Source organism: Excalfactoria chinensis, chromosome 13 (assembly GCF_039878825.1).
Source record: "Excalfactoria chinensis isolate bCotChi1 chromosome 13, bCotChi1.hap2, whole genome shotgun sequence".
In the NCBI taxonomy this organism is placed as follows: domain Eukaryota; kingdom Metazoa; phylum Chordata; class Aves; order Galliformes; family Phasianidae; genus Excalfactoria; species Excalfactoria chinensis.
The window spans coordinates 3,287,569-3,307,722 of record NC_092837.1 but is presented as its reverse complement, the minus strand read 5'-3'; the positions used below and the strand labels follow the sequence as shown (position 1 = coordinate 3,307,722).

Genomic DNA, 20,154 nt, shown 5'->3' with positions numbered 1-20,154 from the left:
GCCCCGCACCTCTGGGCAGGGCGCAGGATGCGGGCAGGGCTGGGTGGCACTCTGCAGAGCTGCCCGGTGAACAGGGCTGGTCTGCAAGAGCAGGAATGTCTCCTGGAGCTGGGAGGAGGGGCTGGGATTGCTTTCTTGGGACCAGGCTAAGCTCTGCTGGCACCAAGCTCCCTGTTCCGGTCCAGTGCTCACCTTCTGCTCCGCCTCCCTCACTGTGCGCATCAGGTCTTCAAAACGAAAACGTGCCTCGTTGTTATCTTGCACGTTTGCACAAAGACCGCTGGCAAATCGCTGTACAGGAGGAAAGAGCACGGTCTAGTTAGGGCAGAAAGGAGGGAATCACTGGTGGGAGGAAGGTGGCAGGAGCCACCAGGGAACTCACCGCACAAAACTCGTGGTAAGAGAATCTGCGAAAGCTCTGTTTGTTCCCAAGGATGGCCGAGTCCTCATCCTCTAGGCCACAGAGCACGCATGCTGGAGAGGAGAGAGTAACAGCCGTGAGCGCCTTGCGGGGCCAGGTGCCCCCTGGGCTGTCCCAGGGGCTGCTCTGTGCCGGCTGTGCCAGCTGAGGGGCAGGGCCGCAGGCCGCGCATGCAGGGATACTTTGCTCTCACCTGGCTCTTCCAAGCGAGCAGCCTCCTGTATGGAGCGAAACCAAGAGCAGAGTGTCTGTCCCATCGCTGATGGTCCTCGTACTCTGCGTGCAAACCTATGGGAGAAGAGGGACGAGGTTGAGTTGGCGGCTCAGGCCCCCGAGCGCTGGGGAACCGACCTCCCTCCCTGGGCAGCCTCAGGCAGCCCCTTCCTCCCTGCTCACCTCACCAAGTCGCACTGAGCTGGGACTGAGCCCCGCAGCCTCAGGTCTACTGCACAGCACACGTGTCACAATGGCCGTTCCCTGCCACCCTCTGTGACGCCATCACACCTCACAGGGCTGAGGGCACCCAAGAATGACATCAAATGGAACGGCCATTGTGACGCGCGGGCTGCGGAACAGGGCTGAGGCTGCGGGGCTCAGTCCGAGCTCAGTGCGACTTGGTGAGGTGAGCAGGGAGGAAGGGGCTGCCTGAGGCTGCCGAGGGAGGGAGGCCGGTTCCCCAGCGCTCGGGGGCCTGAGCCGCCAACTCAGCCTCGTCCCTCTTCTCCCATAGGTCAGCACGCAGAGGACGAGGCCCGTCAGCGATGGGACAGAAACTCTGCACTTGGTTTCGGTCGACGCGCACGGCGTGTGCGGAGACACAGGAGGCTGCCGGCTCGGAAGAGCCAGGTGAGAGCCAAGTATCCCTGCATGCACGGCCTGTGGTCCTGCCCCTCAGCTGGCACAGCCGGCACAGAGCAGCCCCGGGACAACCCAGGGGGCACCTGGCCCCGCAAGGCGCTCACTGCTGTTACTCTCTCCTCTCCAGCATGCGTGCTCTGTGGCCGAGTGGACGAGTATTCGACCATACTTGGCCGCAGACGTGAGGGTGATGGGTTCTACTTCCATACTTTCTGTGTGGTGAGTTCCCTCCTGACTCCTTCCTCCAAGTAGTGGTCCTCTCCTTTCTGCCACAACAAGGTCACACTCTTTCCTCTTGTACAGGTATTTGCCAGTGGACTTTGTCTACCAGGAACAGATAACAGAAATGCCTGTTTTCGTTTTGAAGACTTGAGACGCACAGTGAGGGAGGCAGAGCAGAGGGTGAGCACTGAACCGGAACAGGGAGCTTGGTGCCAGCAGAGCTTAGCCTGGTCCCAAGAAAGCAATCCCAGCCCCTCCTCCCAGCTCCAGGAGACATTCCTGCTCTTGCAGACCAGCCCTGTTCACCGGGCAGCTCTGCAGAGTGCCACCCAGCCCTGCCCGCATCCTGCGCCCTGCCCAGAGGTGCGGGGCCCGCTGCGTCGGCCCTGAGCCTGCAGCTGATGGGGGCTGCTCTGCTCTTTCCAGCTCTGCTTCGTCTGCGGCAGTTCGGGGGCCACCATTATCTGCGCAGACCTGGACTGTGAGCGGAGCTTCCACCTCCCCTGTGCCTCAGAGGGTCAGTGTGTCACCCAGCACTTCAACCGCTACAGGTAAGAGCTGCCAGGTGCGGCCTGTGGCCTCCAACCCTGCTGTCAGCACCAGCCAAAGCAGCGAGGAACGCGCTGTGAACCTTCCAGCAGCCTGACAGAACCAGAGCCAAGGCCTGGGGCTCCTTCCCGGTCCTCTGCCCTCCTCGCAGCCCTTCTCACCTCGCCCGTCCCTTCCATCTTCCCCCAGGGCCTTCTGCTGGGAGCACCGCCCGCAGCAGGCAGTGCAGGCAGCACCGGAGCCAAACACGACCTGCATCATTTGCATGGAACCCGTAGATGACAGCAGGTCGTACGGCACCATGGTGTGCCCAGCCTGCCAACACGCCTGGTTCCACCGGGCCTGCATCCAGGTAGGAGCCCTCCCCTCGACCTGCGGCACCGCAGGCGCTCAGCAGCACCAGGCCTGGCTCACACCCACACTGCTTGTGTTTCTGCTGCAGGAACAGGCACTAAGCGCAGGGATTTACTGCTTCCAGTGCCCCCTGTGCCGAGACTGGAGCTCACTTATTCCAGAAATGCTCACTATGGGGATCCGAATCCCATTCAGGTTGGTGTCCTTCAGACAGCTCTTGAGATGCCTGGCCCTTGGCAGCCATTAACATGGGCCACAGCATCATTTGGAAGTGGGAACCAGCGATAAGGTGGAAGGGGATGGATGGATTTCATGGGTTAGTTTCAGTTCTGGGCCAGTGAGTGCTCATCACATTCCCTCCCTTCTCTGGCAGAAATCCAAGATGGGAGGACAACAATGCCTATGCAGCACTGGGAGATCGGCACCGACGCTGCGATGCCAGCGACTGCCTTTACCCCCTTGGCAGGGAGCAGTTAGGAGAGGGGTGAGTGAGCTCAGCTGCCCTCTGGGGCTCTGCGTGGCATCGCAGCCTCACCACAGGCTGGGGGAGCACAGACTGAGCACCAGAGCTGTGCCGGGCACTCCCTGGCTCAGGGCACGTTGTGCTCACGGCCACAACCCGTTGCTTTCCACAGGCCCTGGCAGCTGCTCCTCTGCAGCTCCTGTGCTGCACAAGGCACACACCGACTCTGCTCCAACTTGAGTCAGGACACAACCAGCTGGGAGTGCGACAGCTGTGCTGGAGAGGGCACCGGTAAGAGGCAAACAGCCGCGTGCTGCTGGGCTGGGCCAGGCGAGGCCTGGCAGCGGCTGCTCAGAGCGGCCTTGCTCAAATCCCTCCAGCCCGGGACAAACGGGAGCCAGTTCCACCCCGTGGCTGGAATTCCATCCTGCTCACCTTCCTGCCTCCCCTTACAGCCTCCAGCACCAGCTCAGGTCTTGCTGGCCTCAGCAACACCAGCCAGCAAAGCCTACAGCCATCGGAAAGCTCTGTGTCACCAGAGAGCAGCAGCTCCGGCACCTCCAGCCAGGCACCATCGGGGCCAGATCACCGTTCCTGTGTGCCTGAGAGCAGCGGCCTGTCCATCCAGAGCAGGACGGACCGCAGGAGAATCCCTGCACGTCTGCGCCGGGATCAAAACATCTTGAATGAGTCCCGGGGACGCCGTGGGAGAACCCACAGTGCTGCTCTGATGGCCGAGAGCAGCACAGACTCTACCAACCTCAGGTGCAGGCAGGGACAGCGGGCCCGGACAAGAAGCCGCTCTCCGTTGCGGCGCCGGGCCCCAGAATCTGCGAGCCGGCCCCAGAGACACCGTGGGAGCGGGCAGACGGCAACCCCAGGTGCTCAGAGCTGCACCCGCAGCTCCAGAACACCGGCAGCACCGGGGTCCTCCAGGGCTTCCCCAGCGGCCCATAGAAGCCCATTCAGACATCCGGGGCGGGCCCGCACTCGCAGCCGCTCGCCTCTCCATCGCCGGGCTGCGGACACCGACAGCCAGCCCCGAAGACGCCGCACCAGCCGGTCCAGGCGGCGAGGGCCAGCCCAGGGGCGGAGCCGCTCCCGGGTACCACGTCGGGCCCAGCACATCACCGGCCGGCCCTGATGATGCCGTGGGAGCTGCCGTCTTCAAGCTCCAATACAATCTCCAACCCCAAACCCTAACCCTAATCCTATCCAATATCATCTAAATCCATCTCAATAAAACTTCATTCCCTTATGCCACTGTCAGTTTGGTTCTTCTCTGCCTTTCCCGAGGTGGGCAGCTTTAGGGCCTGGATCCACGGGCTTCCCTTCCCCAGCACCCAACCCATTCCTTCCTCCCCGCAGCCCGGTTCATGCTGAGCTGGGTTTTGGCCCCGACTCCAGCGGGGCGCAACGTTTCCAACGCACACCGTGGAGGAGGCCAGGCTGGCAGCTGCAGCCCCGTTCTGGGGCACACATCTTCCTCACACTCTAGAAACCTCCCAGGCTGCTGCTTGTGCACCGTTCTGTATTTTCAGCATAGATCGGGGAAGTCCAAGTCCCCCATGGGAACAAATTCTGCCAGCTGCTCATAGAGCGCCTCGTCCATTGATTCACCCTGGTTAGGTGGTCTATAACAGACCGCCACAAGGTTGTCAGCTTGGTTGGCTTTCCCCTTGATCCACATGGACCACATGGACTCAGCCCATCACCTCCATGGAGTCAGAGCAGCAGAGACCGAAATGTAACCATTTATCTGGGTAGGAGGATCACAGCATTGGGATGGAGCTGGGAATTGCTGGGGTCCAGCGCCCTCCCTGCCAGTGTGCATAGCTGTCAGTCAAAGAAAATAGCACATGCTCACATAAATGGGCCTTCTGCATCTCTCAGCCGCTGCAGTGGGAATACAATTCAAACCACATCACTTTCCTGGTCGTGTGACTTGGGCATGTCGTGAGGAACTTCTCTATCTCTGCCTTCCGCTGCTCCACAGTGACTGTGCAGTTCCAGCTGGCAAACATTGCTAGGGAGTTAAGAGTTTATTATTGAGAAAGCATGAGCAGACACAGGGCCGGTTCATTAGGACTCCAAAGCTGGAAAACACTTTCAAAATGCCCTGAATAGAAATATATATTAGGAGAACAAGCATGTCATGAAATACCCCTTTGAACAATGTTGTCAATGAACTCGGTAGTAGAAATGCTTTTATGATACATTTGTTTGTGAAGGAGACAGTGAGAGTCGTTATTCTGCAAAATGCTTCTGTAAGATGGTATTGCACAGAGATACAAGCTCAGGCCCTGAGATAGGAGCAACCCTGATTATCTGGGATATCACAATGTACAGTTGTGCACTGCCTGCAAAGGAAACGAGGATAGCTTGTTATTGCATAACGATAGCCTCATTATCATCGTGACTCACTTATTATTTTTACAGCACAGCTTCTTCTAGTGTCAGACCCACAGTTATCTCCAAATCAGAGGCTGATATTCAAATTCTTGGAAATCAAACTTGGAACAAAGGACGTCTTGCAAAATGCATTTTTGCTGACCTTTCGCTGGTGCCTCTGTGTTAGTCTATCCCAGCCAAATCCCTGCGTGCCTCCTTGGACAAACAACTGAGCTCCTTCCCCCCCTCAAACTGCACACTCCTTCTGCAGGCTCCTCGTTTTTTAATGATTCCATCAGAAAACAGAAACAAGAACATAAGGCTTATCTGAACAGTGACCCCAAAACATGAGAAACTCGCAACCCCTGCACAGTTGTCTGTGAACTGAAGAAAAGGTTCCGCTATTTGGCTCGCAGAGGTATTTACTCAGCTCTGGGGAGAACACTAAGCTGAGGACCCACAGATTTCTATCGAATAACCCCTCTGGTGATGGCTCAGTATGGAATTTGGACTCGGAGAGCATAGCTGAATTTCAATAAGCTTTTCCACACACAAAAACCAACACTGAAAACTGTCCTTCCTTCTGGCCTAGAGGTACTCCCATCGCAGTGCACACAAGATGGCTCACGTTGTATGCACTGATAGACACAGGTCCCAACACACACACCTCTACTGGTGGGGTATTACCCTACTAGGGTGCTGCAAAGCAAAAAGGCAGAGATTCTAATATCCTAAGAGAGGTTTTAGCCCACTCCCAAGTGTCACATGGCAGTTAACATGGAGCTATACTCATGTTTTTATTCAAAGAGCTACTCTAAAATTACAAAAGATAACTACTACCTTTCATCATGAATAAACTTGAATACATACTAAAAATAATCCCTGCGTTCACTCCCGAAGTTACTGCCTACTGGAAGGTGTAAATGGGTACAGCTTGCAATTACATAACTGCATGTTAAAAAAAAAAATAATAAATCAAGAGAATGAAAATTGCACATCAGAAAAGTGGCTGCGCGGCGTTTTGAGAGGCATTTCAGACACACACACACACACACACTTTGTTTCCATCTTTCAGCCAAGCCCAAGCTTTACGACACCATTCATATCGCTCTGACTAGCTGGCATCCGAATCCAGGGGAGAGACAAGGAGGGTCTGAAATACATAGTTTAGGAATGAGGGTTTCATTTTGTTCCCCTATGCTTGCAGCAGTGAAACCAATGAGCCAATGACACCACTGTCACTCAGCAGTGATGGTGGAACTCCAGTGACAGTAGTGGGGCTGGGACTGCAGCCCAGTGCCAGGATCCTTGGTGAACCCTGTGGGCCCCAGAGCAGCACAGCACAGAGCATCACCTTCTGGCCCTGCTGCCATAGAAGGCTCTAAAGCTCCTGCAAGTGCAGAGAAGATTTCCATGTTACGTACTGCTTCTTTCTTTAATGCAAAGCTCTCACAATACCAAAGTGTGCTAATAGGAAGAAGTACGCAGCAATGAGAGGAAAAATGCTGCCTGCACCCACAGCAGTGGGGTTACCTGGGCTGCAGCTCTTACCCAGAACATGGAAGCAAACCCCTGCTCTTGAATCAGGAATTATCTTCATGAAGACCAGCTGCTGAGGTTCACCAGGAGAACATTCCAAACAATGAACGATAAAATATTTATGAAACCCAGTGCAGCAGATTAGAGCTTTTATTCCTAGAAGATAACGTGCAGGCAGCTTCTTTCCACATGCAAGGATGAGTTCTGCAAATGCAAGCAAGGCGATATCACAAGCAGACAAAGCATAAGGCAAAATGAAATCTTAAGTGCTAGGTAAAGAGCTTGAGAACTATTGCAAAGGGGGACTTCAGATCATTTAAAGCATGGAAAGCTGGACCTTATTGTAACTTCAGGACTTATTTTGGGGGCTATATTGTTTATAAAATGTCTAAAAATAACCTGATCTTAACTCTGCCCACTTCTGTATATGCTTTCTTTCATGACAAAGTCATACACGTGTAAAGATGACTCCATTAAGTATAACATAAAATATTTCTACTCCTCAGATACACAGAAATTGGCATCCAAACATTAAGCCAAGAAACGTGCAATAAGGCCATTCAATGCATCTGGAAGCTCCAAATTTAGGGAGAAAATTACACATGGGATCAGCTCCCAGAGGCAGCTTGTCAATTACACTGAGGTCCTTCAATCATCATGCATGCAAGCTGTCCTGCTAATGTATTATGTTTGACACCATTAGCATTTCCCCTAGTGCCAAGGCAGGCGCTGGAACTCCCTGTGCAGAGGGGAAGGGGCTCCACACAGCTCTGCTCAGCTTTCCTCTGGGATAAGAGAATAAGAGAGACAGTGCTGATAAAGAATTAAGTCAGAAATGTAGAGTGGATAGAGTACATACCCCGTTACATGATATCAGCAAATGCCAGGCATAAGATGAGATGGTTCAAAGACTTCCCCTGGCAGAGGGAAGGAGCTGTGATCCAACCTCCTGAGTGTCACGGGTGATGACATCCAGCCTTCGGCATGACATTAGGAGTTGTTTAATGCAAGTGCGTCATCCTGAAAGGTACCAGTTATAGCTAAAAGAAAGCAAGACCTAAGAAATCAACCATTTTCCTTCTGTTTTTTTGTTAATTCCCCAGCATTTAAAGGTTTGCCTTGGGTTAGCAACTGGTTGGGGCCATCAGCTCTTGCAGGCAGCCCTCCAAGGTGCAGCACAACACCTATAAGCGCATACATTGGTTGTATAGCATCATCTCCCAGACTTCTTTTTGGCTAAACAATCAGGATCAATTTTTCTATCTAACAAATCTTTATTTACCTTATGACTGTAGTGATGCTTTGTGGCATTAAAATCTAATAATCTGTCCCAAATAACGAGCCCGAGCATCACCCAGTGGGCAATAATATCTACATGCTGCAATCAGTACCTTCAGTTCTGAGTCATAAATGCAAAACCTGATGGACAAACTCAGCTTCTATATTTAAGTGCTGCTCTGCTTAACGAAGACAAGCACCAAGCCAAGGCATGCTGCCTTTGCCATGCAATGAACTTGAATTTAACAAGTAGATTGCATGCATTTGTTGTAAAGCCAAAAAAAACCCCATGGTAATACATCTAAGGACCTTTATCACTGGGAGCAGTCATTTGTCATCATATTCTAGCTCTCTCTCCTTGCATACTTCAGCAAAGCAACATGATTTTATTCCTTATGTAACACAATCTGGGTAATTGTCATATGTCCCATATGGTGTAGGTCATTCCCACAGCTGTTGATGCTCGATCTCAACTCCTGTTTCTCCATGAACAGGCACACTACCAAGTTCTGATGCACATAATATATTAGCTAGAAGAAAAGGATTCCTTCTCACTCATAAAAAAATATATGAAGGAATTAAAACAAAGATTACAGCAGAGCAAAACATTTTAAATGGAGCTCACCAAAAATAAACCCAGTCCAAAAGAAAAGTACCAAAACCTCTCACAAGACGGCAAAATTCACCCAGCTCCAAAGTCATGGGGTGTATACTGAGATAAAAACCCATCCCAACAACAACACCATGAGAAGAGAGGCAGAAGCAGTGGATGCGATAAGCAGCATGATGCTGCCAGACAGGAAAACCATTGAGGATCCTTCAGTGGGGACTGACGCTTCACAGCTTCTCACCCGAGGTGATGAATTCCTGGGGCTTCCACAGCTTCATGTTTGGGGGAAGGTAGAGCATTTTGTGAGCAAAGTAGGTCACGGCTCAGCAGGAGAGGCACGTTGTCACATTTTATCTGGGAAGATGCACAGCTTCTAAGAAGGTTTCTTTCTTTTCCCTGCCGTTGTTATTTCATTTAGCAAAGTAGAATCCATATTCTAAGCAAAACAAATGGTTGTTATTTATGGGTCGGCCCATTGTTCTTGGAGTGGCTTTGTGAAAGAGGAAAGTGATTGTACTGTCTCATTACAAAAGATGGTGATTTCGGTAAGTAAGCTCAATTGTCTCAACAATATTCTGCAAACGAGCGTAAAAATTATATCAGAGAACAAAGTGTGAGTCATGCAGAATTACTCAATACGAAGCAATAAGTCAACTTTCATAGGATTTGGGTAATGTGGTTATCTCCTGAAATTATGCAGCAAGAGTCATGATGGAAACAGGACCCAGAAAGCAACAAAAGTACCCACCTGCTTCAAGAGCAGAAAGCAAAACGCTGACAAAAAAACAAACCCACAAAGCAAAACAAAACTCTTTTAGTTCGTATTTCTGATGGTTTACCTCAACTCTGCAAAGCAAGCACAGAGATTACCCATAGAGGTCTGAGGAACAGTGATGTTTCACCCACTATCCCATCAGGAACGAGAGACTGATGACAGCAATGATTGAGGCTGGATTTTGACACTTGGAAGTACATAGAGTAGGTGGAGAGAAGATTTCAGTTATGCACACAGATGGAAGAAGTAGATCACTGGAGGACTGAAGAGTGACAGCATTAAGACAGATAAAGTAATTTATTTTATAGGAAGATGATTATACAGCTGAAAGTCTTCCCCCCCACCCCCAGCAGAGAGATAAAGGAGAGCAAACCTGCCTCTCTCTCCCGTGATCCACGGATGTGTCATGTGCTTCTGATGGAGTCAGAGAGAAAGAAAACGGTGGAGAAGTAGGCGAACATTTGGATCACCAGATGATTGACAACGTGCAGCTCAGGGAATTGGCCCAGCATCAAGGAGTGTCTGATTAATTTTGTCAGGAAATACCACTAACAGAAAGGAAAATGATCACAGAGCAGGCTCAGAATCAAAGCGTTGCCCCACATTTAAAAAGCCACCATTGAAATGAATAATAACTCTATTAATTTCCCATCCCAGGCATCAGCTTGAAGCATCAGCAACTTCTTCTGGGCTTAGGAGTGTTTTGGTTTGTTTTCTTTTTTCCCCCAGGGTCCATTCAATCCAGTGACCAAAATAAAAGGCGAAGTGCCTGCAGTTGCCCATTTGGAGTTGCTCGGATCTCAGTGCAAATACCCTCCCAGATGTGGGGTGAAGTGCTCCTTAGCTCCAAATATCAGGATTCCCAGCCATCACACCAAGCACTGAGCAGAAAGCAGACCGTGTTACAGTATTAATGCTCGTCTTCTGCTCCAAGGAAAAGCACATGAAAACCATGTGCATCCTGGCACAGCAAAGAGTTATCTTTCTTCTCTTGGAGCCAATATTGGAAACAAAAGATCAAATCTGAAATTTTACTACAAAAAGATGAAAGAAAAATATGGAAAAATGGCTCAAAGTGCCTCAAAATTGTTCCTAGAACCGATGGCCTTTGAGTTGGCAATGCTACTTAGGCACCAGGTCATCAGTTCCTTCTTTTACAAAGTAAGAGCTCAAAAATTGGAGGGCGGAATACTTTTTCGAAGGCAATTCTTCCTTCCTGCTCACCTTCCCTACTATCATCTGCAGAACACACACACACAGCACACGGCCCTCCCTATTCTTTTGTGCATTCTTTCTTTGCACACCTCTGAGAGCGACACAAAGGGCTGAACAGATCCATCAGAAGGAATGCATGTGCCTAAACTCCCTCCCTTTCAGTATTCTGTGTATTTTCTGAGGATCTGAGCCTGGAGACACCAGATGGTCGTTTTTTCTCACATCTTTATGCACCTACACATGGCAAATAGGTGCCCAGGGCTATTTTCAAGCACATCCAAACACTTCACTCTCTAAATAGCCATTAAGAATATAGATGCAGGGTTTGCACTGGGCAAAATTCTTCTTAACAAAAAAAAACAACAAACCCAAAAGGTAAAACTGCTTCCAGGGGAACTTTGTCAGAAAGGATGCGCACCTGCAGGCCAGAGAGTGGACACCACGCAGATTGGTGACATTGCAGCCACATGGCAACGTGAGACAAAGCAAAGCAATGAGAGCTGCTCTAGGAATAACCTGGCACTAGAAGAGACAAAAGGCAAAAGGGCTTTCAAGAAATTCAGAGAACCCAGCTGAAATTCTGCCTGCAAACACTCAACCGTGAGGCCTGGACCACAAGACAAGGCTGAGATTTACCAGCAACCAAGACCAAAGGCTCCAGGCATGTTTGCTGGGAGCAATGAGGAATGGGGGCATCAATGTGGTTCTTCAGAATTTGTGCTTTCCAGAGGCTCTGGCAAGAGGCAGTTTTTAACGGAGAGATTTTCCTGATAGCTCAGCAAATTAAGTTTACAGTGGAATACAATGGGAGATTTGGGGAACAATTAGAGAGTTTTAACATGAAAGAAAAAAGAAGTCACGGGGAGAAGACTCTGAACTGTAATTCCTATTTCTGTCTCAAAGGGAATCAGCAGAATTTTATGACTTTGATCTTCTGAAGAATGAGTTTCTGAACCTTACTGGTCATTCTTCTCAATTTCAGATAGGGATTCGATGAGAGATAAAACACCAGCCATTTAAAAAGGGCAGTCCTGCCTGTGTTTGTCCCCATTTCCCTACTGATCATCGCAAAAGCTCAGTTAATGAGATTTTAAAGCAGCCGATCTGTTATAATTAATGAGTTTTGGTAATTAATGGCTGAGAACAATCACAACTTTTCTCCCCTTAAAAACACAGCAATGGGTTAAATGACAGCACGGGTGAGACAGTTCCACCATTAACCAAAGTTAATAGTCCTTTTGCTGGCAGTTCTCGGAGCCTGTACAAACTGTGCTAATTATTATAAAGCATGAATTTTAATAACAGCACTGCGCTGCATTTCTCACACACACAGGTTCAAAACTAATTAAATACAACGGGAATACATTAGCCTCTATATAGACAAGGAATATTACTGAGTAACACCACCTCACTGCGTCACCTCCAAAGGAGTAACTCGGTAACTGCTTTCCTCTGCAAACTTAAAGGTCAGGTGAAGTTTTCTTTTCCCAGCTGTGCTAGATTAGGATGCAGATATTTCAAGGGTCTGAGACTGAAGGTGTTTCCATTGGCTTTGTATTTCCTGCAGTTTTCCTTTTGTGACCGTTGTGAAAAAGATAACGCTGTTATCCCAAATAATATCGGTGATTGCACTTCTCAGATTTATTTCCATGAAGTTAAGGCAATGAAATTAAAACCTATTTGTTTGCTCCACCAAAGAGCAGATGTTCCAGAAGCAATAAGATTTTAGGTTATTAAAATAATCCCTGTCACGGGCTGATAGATTTTCTTTCCCAATGTATTCAATGAGCTTTTCCAACCACAGCGCTTTGTGGAGGAGCCTCTGCCCTCTGTGGACCACTGATCCACTGCCACAGCTGCTCAGCTTTGGGCAGGAACCTTGCCTTAATTAATGATAATTGCACTAGGAAATGAGAGACAGAGAGCCAAAGGGTCACCAGAGGGAATGAAAAGTCAGGATCTACAAAGCTCAGCCATGCTCACAGGTAAACCAAGATGATACAAGTGACTTCCCTTCCAGCGGATGTTGCTGGCTGAGCTCTGCTTTTCTCTGTGTTTTACTTTAGCACTGAGAAGACCTCTGAGCTGAACAGCACCAGCAGCATCATCTGTTGGGTCAGTTGCTATTAATGATAAGTCAGAAATGATAAAGCTGTTCTTCTTTACCAAGCAGCACACAGTTAAACATCAGCGCTCTTCCCCAGCTTGCTGAGGAACTCCACGATTGGTTTTCCTTTCATTCTGAGGGGTCATAGCTAGAAGTGCACCTCCCAGCAACAGCCAGCAACACAGCCTGGCACTTTCCAAAATAAAGTTTAGCTCAGCCTCTGAAATTTATGCCCGCCCTGAGAAGGGCGATGTGCTGCTCTTTCACTTGATTGAATTCCTACCACCAAAAGGTACCCAAGGGCCCAGAATTAGCGCTGTCTGTGTGAACAGTATTTCTGTGCTGACACTGTAAGCAGCCTTAGCTCACACCAGGAGCAATAATCAACAGCTGACCCTGCACAATACATTTGCTTTGCTTAATTACACAAGCAGGGAAGCACGCAGGCAGCAAGCCCTATTGGTGCCTGGAGGAGAGGACTTCCTATCTGGGGCAAAGATGCTGTGTTAGAGGAATGGGCTCACAGCTACATGATCCTCAACTCAGACTTGCAGAAAAGCACCATCACCTTCGGAGATAGAGATTCAGATTGATTGCTACAAGGCTGTGGAAAACTTTCATCCTATTTTAGCTGGTTCTTTGCTCTTATTTTACTGCATTGAAGCACCTTGCCACCCTCCACAATTAATGCTCAGGATCCTTGCAGTGTAGTATCAAGGCCATTTTTTACCCAGGGGAGCAGGTTACAGACTAGGCCATTGGTCAGACTGATAGCAAGCTTGGTCTGTGCGCAGGGAGCCCAGCCTGCCCCTTGTTTGCACAGAACACAAGTGCAGGTCTGGGTGTTTAGCAGTTCATCCACGCTACTTGGTGCCACAATCAAGAACTTAAAACTCAAAGAAAAAACAATAATCAGAGAAGAAAAAGAAACCCCACCCACCCACCCCACCTGTCTGAGAAAAGCAGACACCGACAGACCAAGTAGAACAGGAGGAATAGTTTCCAACACCGGAATGTTGTACAGGAAACAATAACAGTACAGACAGGCTCCACCAGTCAGACACACCGTGATGACCTGCAAAGCTTCCCTCATGATTCTCCTCTCATTCCACACCAAGACAGGGGAGAGCAGGGGCTGGCAGAGGAGTAGGGTGCTTCTTCCCTCCTTGGAATGGTGCCTTGGCCAACTGAGAGGCTCCTCACCACCGGTGAGTAGAGGATGTATGCAGGGCACTGAGGAAATGCACAGCAGCTCCCATTCCCATTGGATCTGCAGACCTCTCTGGATGCTTTTTAGATGCTTCTGTTTCATCTGGTGAGAACAGACCCCAAGAAATACGACGTCAGAGCTCAGTTTTATACACAACAAACGCGTTCTTAAGAGGTAAAATATTTTCCACACTTGTCTGCACCCGGGCCAGTTTCCTCAGGCATCCAGATCTGCTTTTAAGCACCAAAGGCAGCACCCTCTCTTTAGGTGTCTGCTGCTTAGCTTTAAGATCCTGCACTGGAAAATACAGTCTTTGGTATTTGATACTCACGCACATGGAGTAAGTGTTTTACTTCAGAGCGTTTAAAAAAGGAAATGACCTCTGTATTTTATTTTCTCTCTCTTTGTTTATTTTTTTAAAGGTTTTAAGGCTGTTTGTACGTGACACTGGAAAACTACAGCCCGTGATTTATGGTTTCTGGTCTGCTAATAGAAACAAACCCCTCCACCACCACTTACTCCTCAGCAGAAAGATCGTAACAGATTGTAAATGGTTGCATTACTGGGAAAGATAATGCTCCTTTCCACTCTCATTTCCCTCGGTTGATTTTTATCGTGGTAGGGGTTGAGTAAGCGTGCAAGAGACAGAGCATGCATTATTTACCAGGCTGGAAATGGGAAAAGGCTCCAGCAATCTGCTGCACAACCAAACCCCAAGCACTGGTCACTCACTGTGTTTTGCATCCCGCTTGTTTGCAGCTTGGCTGATGGTTGTTAGAGCAAATGCTGTGGGCCGTGTCTCCAGAAGAGTGTTAGCTGATAGGGCCAAGCACTGAATTCCAGGCTGTTTGTACCAGCATTGGTTGTACTATGGCAAAAACGGACCATGGTGAGGCCAGAACCACCACTGAGTCACCACAGAGTCATGGGATGGCTTGGACTGGAAGCAAGACTCAAATGGCACTCAGAAGAACAAGGACCTCTCTGCACTCATCCCCATAGTGACACTGACCCAGATCCTGAGGGAGCCAGGAGGTCGCAGCACTGAGAGGTTCATTCCATTGCTAACTCAGCCACTGCTGGAGGCTCCACGTGTGTCCTTGCAGCACCATTTCCAGCACACACTGCCACTTCATCCAAGCAAGTCATTAAATGCTGGAAACCCTAAAGAAAAGTAAAAGGAAACAAGCAAAAAAAAAACATAACAACAAAGCTACTGTGTAACTTAGTGAGGAAAAATCACAAGGAACTGAGGACTTTAAATGAGCTTCCAAATTAAGGAAAACAAGGGGAAAGGATCAGCTCTTATTTTTTGCAATTAAAGTGTTATTTATAGCAATTTGGGCCTTTTGACATTAAGCCTGGATACGACGCTGCCAAAAACACATCTGATTTACTGCTCCCAGGGCTTCTCATCCCTTTGTATATCAGACAGACAGCTTTTCCCACCCCAGAGCCTGTGTGCACCCAGGGCAGCTGTAAAACACCCAAGGATTGATTCCAGTGCTCACACCGTGACCATTAGCAACAGTTCTCAACCCAAAGCCATGAACGTGAAGCCATGGCACTGAACTACTGTATCCCCTGGGCAGAAAACAAATCCTGAAAGAGCGTGAGATAACATTTTGTAGGAGCTAAAGGGAAAACATTCTGGTTCCATAAGTAACCTGCACACCAGCAGGAGGGGGCTCAGGCTGTCCCTTCAGCCTTGGGGACACCTCCAGTGGTTACACAGGAGCACTCCTCCAATGCAACACTTGTGTGCATCCATCGCAGCATTTTGTGAGGAGTTGGCAACGTTTGCAGAGAAGCCATTTTAATAACAAGCTTTGGGCTGAAAGACGTGAAACACGAAGACAATCCTTGCTATTTACAGCACTCAGCCCCCGGCTGCCTCTCTGCTTTTCCTACCGGATTAATAAAACCAATAAAGTAAACAAACAAAGGATGCAAAGTTTGGTTAAGGCCGACCAAAGTTCAGGGAGGAAGAGGGCAGGGTGCTGGGAAGACACGCAGACCTCCAACCATCCACTTCCTGCACTGCTCAGTGCAGCTCTGGCTGCAAGGCGACACCGTAGGTAGGACAGTTGGGAGCTGCACCAGCTTTTTTATGGCTCTGTTGACTTTTCCAGCCCCTGTGCTGGCTGCCTGCCTCTCCGCGCTGCTCTTTGAACCCATACAGAGTAAATACAGGTAACCAGAGCCGCTCTGTGGGCAGGGGAAATGGCCCCAGGAGGAGCCACTGTGGCACCCTGTTCTGGGGTTAAAGATGGGGTAGTAAACCAGGGCACGGGGAAGAGTCAGCTCCTTTGGCTGGATAGGGGGCAGGAGGGGGGAGGGAAGGAAGGGAAGAAAATAAAACCCAGCAAAAGCCTCAGAGGGACATCACCCTGCAAATTCACATCTTGACCCAAAGCATGGAGGCAAAGAGCAGGTAGGGGCTGTTCTGGTGATGGGAGCAGAAGGATGGGGAATGGAGCTGTGAGCAGACGGCAGCCTTCAGCCGTGCCACCAGGAGGGCACAGGGGCTCAGCAGGTACCTGGAGCTCAGCAGATAGGATCAGGCTGCACAAGGGCATTGCCTACTAGCAGAGCCTTCACTTCCTTTGATTTAAATCTGCCTGACACGGGGATTTCTCCTCTTTTCATTCCCTCTTTCTTAGCAGAAACATTTATTATGCTAATTGAAATGCTTAACCTCCCTGGACCGTCGGCTGCAATAGCTCATCATAAGCAGCTTTAATGTTTGCTTGGATGGGTACCCTGGGGATGGAGAAGGCGTCGGATGCTTCCTGCCGTCGACTTCCCCTGCACTCGTCTCTTCCCTGCCCCTCTGCACCCCCCTCCTCGCCCCTTCCCCAAGTTGGGGCGAGTTAAAAGGAAGCATTAACCGCGCTTATCAGATGCGACGGGGTGAGCGCAGGCTGGCGAGCAGCCAGCAGCTAATAGCGGCATAAAGGCAGTTTGATGGAAAAAAATTACCATGCTAATTGTCAGGCTGGAGAGGGTGTCGGGACCCGTGTGAAAGAAAGAAAGAAAGAAAGAAGAAAAAAAAAGAAACAAAACGGCATTCTCTGTGCTGGAGAGATCAATTTTAACAATAGAGATTTGGGGGGGGGGAAAGGGGAGGGGGGAGAGGGGGGGAAGAAGAAGGAAAAACGAGGTTTCGATGCCGTCACCTTCGTTTGGTCCCATTCTCTGCTGCCCTCCCCCAGCTCCAAACCTCTCCCCGCAGCCTGGGGCTCTCACTGGGGTTGCTCGGAGGATCTCTCGCCGCTCAGCACGGTGCACCGGGCGGACACACCGCGCTCCCTCCATTCCCAGCACAAGAGTGACGCTGCGGAGGAGCTCCGGCAGAAGGAAAAGTCCCGTTCGGCACAATCCTGCCCAGTCCCGCTCCGCAGCGCGGCTGAGCTGAAAGCAGAGGGGAGGTTTCCAAAGATCCTCTCCCACCCTCCGATTAACAGGGAGGAATTCTGCAGTTCTGCTGTTTCTATTTTTTAAAGCAAAGGGACCTTGGACATTATATATATATATATTTCCCCATTTGGTTTGTTGCGTTTTGTTTCTTTTTTCTTTTTTTTCCTCCTCCTTTTTCCTCAAAGCGAAAAGAAATGCTTGGAAAGCAGCAAGCCCAGCCTTGGAACGGGGACTACACAGCGCATCGATAACCAGGATTAAGAAACTCAACTCATGCACCGGGATTCCCGCAGCGGGCAGGATCCAAGGGGACAACACAGAGAACCCAGCGGGATGCCAACGCTTCAGCCGCCTCTCTCCGCGGATCCCGTTTAAGTCCGGCTCCATCCCACTCTGGAAAAGCACCCTGAGAGCCGCCGTGTCCTCCCCTGGACGGCATCGAGGGCTCCAGGCAGCCCAGACCCGGCCCGAGGGCTGCGCGCTCCATGTGCCCGCAGGCGGGATCGGCACCGAGGTACCCGCGCCGGTTGTGATTTGTGTCTGTGGATGAATGCTGTAAACATGAGCCACGGAGATTTAAGAGCAAATCCCCTCGCACGGCTTAGCGAGTAATTTGGTTTTACTTTTAGGCAAAATGCGGCTCGCTGTCAGGATTTTACAAGCGGGAATATTCTTCCTTCCCTATGCCAAACAGTGACTGTGTGTGCTCTCGTTCTTTACTTCGACCGTGGGGGGAAATTGAAGCAAGAACATGTATAGTGAATTGCTAAACTCAACCAGTGCCACCGAAGCTCACCTCATCCTTCAGACCAACACTCCCTACCTGGGCAGCACGCAGCGACCCGTCAGCTCCTCCGCCTTCTACATGTCGACAGCCAGGGTGCTAAAAGAAGGCGAGATCAACAAGCCCGACCTGGTGACTTACATCATCCTCTTTTTCTTTCTGCTCCTGACCGTGACACTCATCGTGCTCTTCATTAACTGCCAGCTGAAAAATTCTTTCTTTGCTACTCTTCCTTACGACAGATCCCTCCGGGAAGCGAGGAGCCCGTGGAGGACACAGGCTGTGTGACACGAGGGGGGAAAACAGCGTCTTCCAGCAGCAGCAGCAGCGCTGTGCCACACAGCTTCCCGTCCGCATGGCAGCGGGTGGGTTCGACCCTCCTTCAAATAATAGGCTGCGCCGCGGGGAAAGGCTGCTGAAAGAGACGCCGTGTGCAGATGGGAATAGCTGTAAATAAAAGGCTGTACGAGGAACTGAAGAGATCACGGCTTCGGCAAATTGATACGCGCAAAAAGGAAATTGCCCCCCGATTCCAGATGAAGCGCTGTATGTATGCAAATGTCATCACCGAGCCATTCAGTGCCCATAGAAGGACATTTGCATCAACAACAATCTCTGATTTGTGCATCTGGTGCAGCTTGTTACCCATGTTTATGAAATCACAGCACTGAATGTAAAACACGGCGCATTTACCTAATGGCTCCACTCTGAGGACCAGAGTTTACTTTCCAGACCCGTTTCTCTCCACTGCTGCTGAAACGCTCGGTAACGCGATGGGAGGCAGGAGGAAACCAGCAATGGTGGTTTAGGATCTGATTGGGATGCTGCTGGGGGTGGGGGGGGTGTGATATTGCATCTTCAGTCAGGTTTCAAATCACTGCCAGCTATGGGAACCACGGAATACTTAAGTAACTTGTTTTCAACTTCCTTAAGTTGCAAAGGAAATTGCTCGCCACAGCATGAAACCAAAATAATCAGGATGGAGAGAAGGAAGGAGGGAAAATAAACACCATTAATCGCATGTAAACTAATGAAAGGGGAGAGCAGGGAGCTCTGTACAAGAAGCAGATAACTTTGGAGAGCCGCTGTGTTACAGGAGGAGCTGCTTGATGGCAGCAGCCACCGCTCCTTGCTCTTGCTGTAAGGCTAGCAGTTAAGAGCGTGCTCCATCGAAAGGGCAGCAGCACGATTGACTGACGGCTCATTAATGGTAACATACACTGGTTTAGATTCATTAGCAGTCTGGTTTTGTTCGAGAAGCCGTACTCCTGCTTCAACTTCGCTGACATGCTATTTAAATAGATGACAGCTTTTAGGAAATTTGCAATTAGTGCCATAATTACAGACCATACAGCACAAACCCCAGAACACTATTCATGTTCCTACAGTGGGCAAAGGGCTCTTTCCTCGTTGTTTTCTCAGCCGCAGTGTCACTACACGCAGCTGAATCGCAGACGGCCAGAAACACACCCTTAAATCCAACTTCTACTCCCACTTTGCAGGTAGATCTTCCATAAAGGAGAGGGGTTTGTGCAGTGCCAGAACTGCACCCCTCAATGCGTCCTTATCACATGGAATACAGCCGAAGTGCTGTGTGTATATATGCACGTAAAGTATTTCATCCAAATGAGAGGATTTTACAATGCAACGACACACAAGCACGTGGGACAGGGACACAAACACACCTGGGGCCGGACTGCGAGCTTTTATGACCAAGAAACTGCACAGTTGCTATACTTCCAAGTCATTGTCTTGGTTATCATCTTTTGTGATGCTCAGAAAAGTTAAGTCTACCACAGAGCAGCCTGAGATACTTCATTCCTTGACAGGTGGCCAATTTTTATCTCATCTGAACCAAATTTCACTGGTGTAATTGCAAATAATTATTCTAATGCAGAAATAAAGAATAAACTCAAGTGTGTTTATCTCAGCCCGTTTTGAATAAATTGAGTTTTTAT

At 49.7% G+C, this 20,154-nt stretch overlaps 2 protein-coding genes and 1 long non-coding RNA gene across 3 annotated transcripts; 2 read left to right on the top strand and 1 right to left on the bottom strand.

The window, feature by feature from the left end:
• The first annotated feature begins 1,182 nt into the window (after positions 1 to 1,182).
• Positions 1,183 to 4,011, top strand: LOC140258362 (PHD finger protein 7-like). The gene is made up of 9 exons (XM_072348568.1): positions 1,183 to 1,267; positions 1,317 to 1,498; positions 1,583 to 1,681; positions 1,928 to 2,052; positions 2,240 to 2,402; positions 2,493 to 2,599; positions 2,778 to 2,888; positions 3,040 to 3,158; positions 3,323 to 4,011. Exons 1-9 carry the CDS (start codon positions 1,183 to 1,185, stop codon positions 4,009 to 4,011), a joined length of 1,680 nt encoding a protein of 559 aa, XP_072204669.1.
• Positions 4,012 to 4,607: 596 nt separating this feature from the next.
• Positions 4,608 to 14,637, bottom strand: LOC140258053 (uncharacterized). The gene is made up of 3 exons (XR_011905171.1): positions 14,185 to 14,637; positions 13,732 to 14,094; positions 4,608 to 10,008 (listed from the first exon to the last, which is right to left on the bottom strand). It is a non-coding gene; the product is annotated as an uncharacterized lncRNA (long non-coding RNA).
• Positions 14,638 to 17,171: 2,534 nt separating this feature from the next.
• On the top strand, positions 17,172 to 20,154 carry SMIM32 (small integral membrane protein 32). The gene has a single exon (XM_072347959.1). The coding sequence runs from the start codon at positions 18,164 to 18,166 to the stop codon at positions 18,482 to 18,484; it is 321 nt and encodes a 106-aa protein (XP_072204060.1). The 5' UTR covers positions 17,172 to 18,163; the 3' UTR covers positions 18,485 to 20,154.

Bases quoted from the DNA above. Each gene is read 5' to 3' on its own strand.
- LOC140258362 (XM_072348568.1), top strand. From the start codon at position 1,183: ATGGGACAGAAACTCTGCACTTGGTTTCGGTCGACGCGCACGGCGTGT. The intron at 2,053-2,239 runs GTAAGAGCTGCC...ATCTTCCCCCAG, and splicing joins CAGCACTTCAACCGCTACAG to GGCCTTCTGCTGGGAGCACC. The intron at 2,889-3,039 runs GTGAGTGAGCTC...TGCTTTCCACAG, and splicing joins AGGGAGCAGTTAGGAGAGGG to GCCCTGGCAGCTGCTCCTCT.
- SMIM32 (XM_072347959.1), top strand. From the start codon at position 18,164: ATGTATAGTGAATTGCTAAACTCAACCAGTGCCACCGAAGCTCACCTC.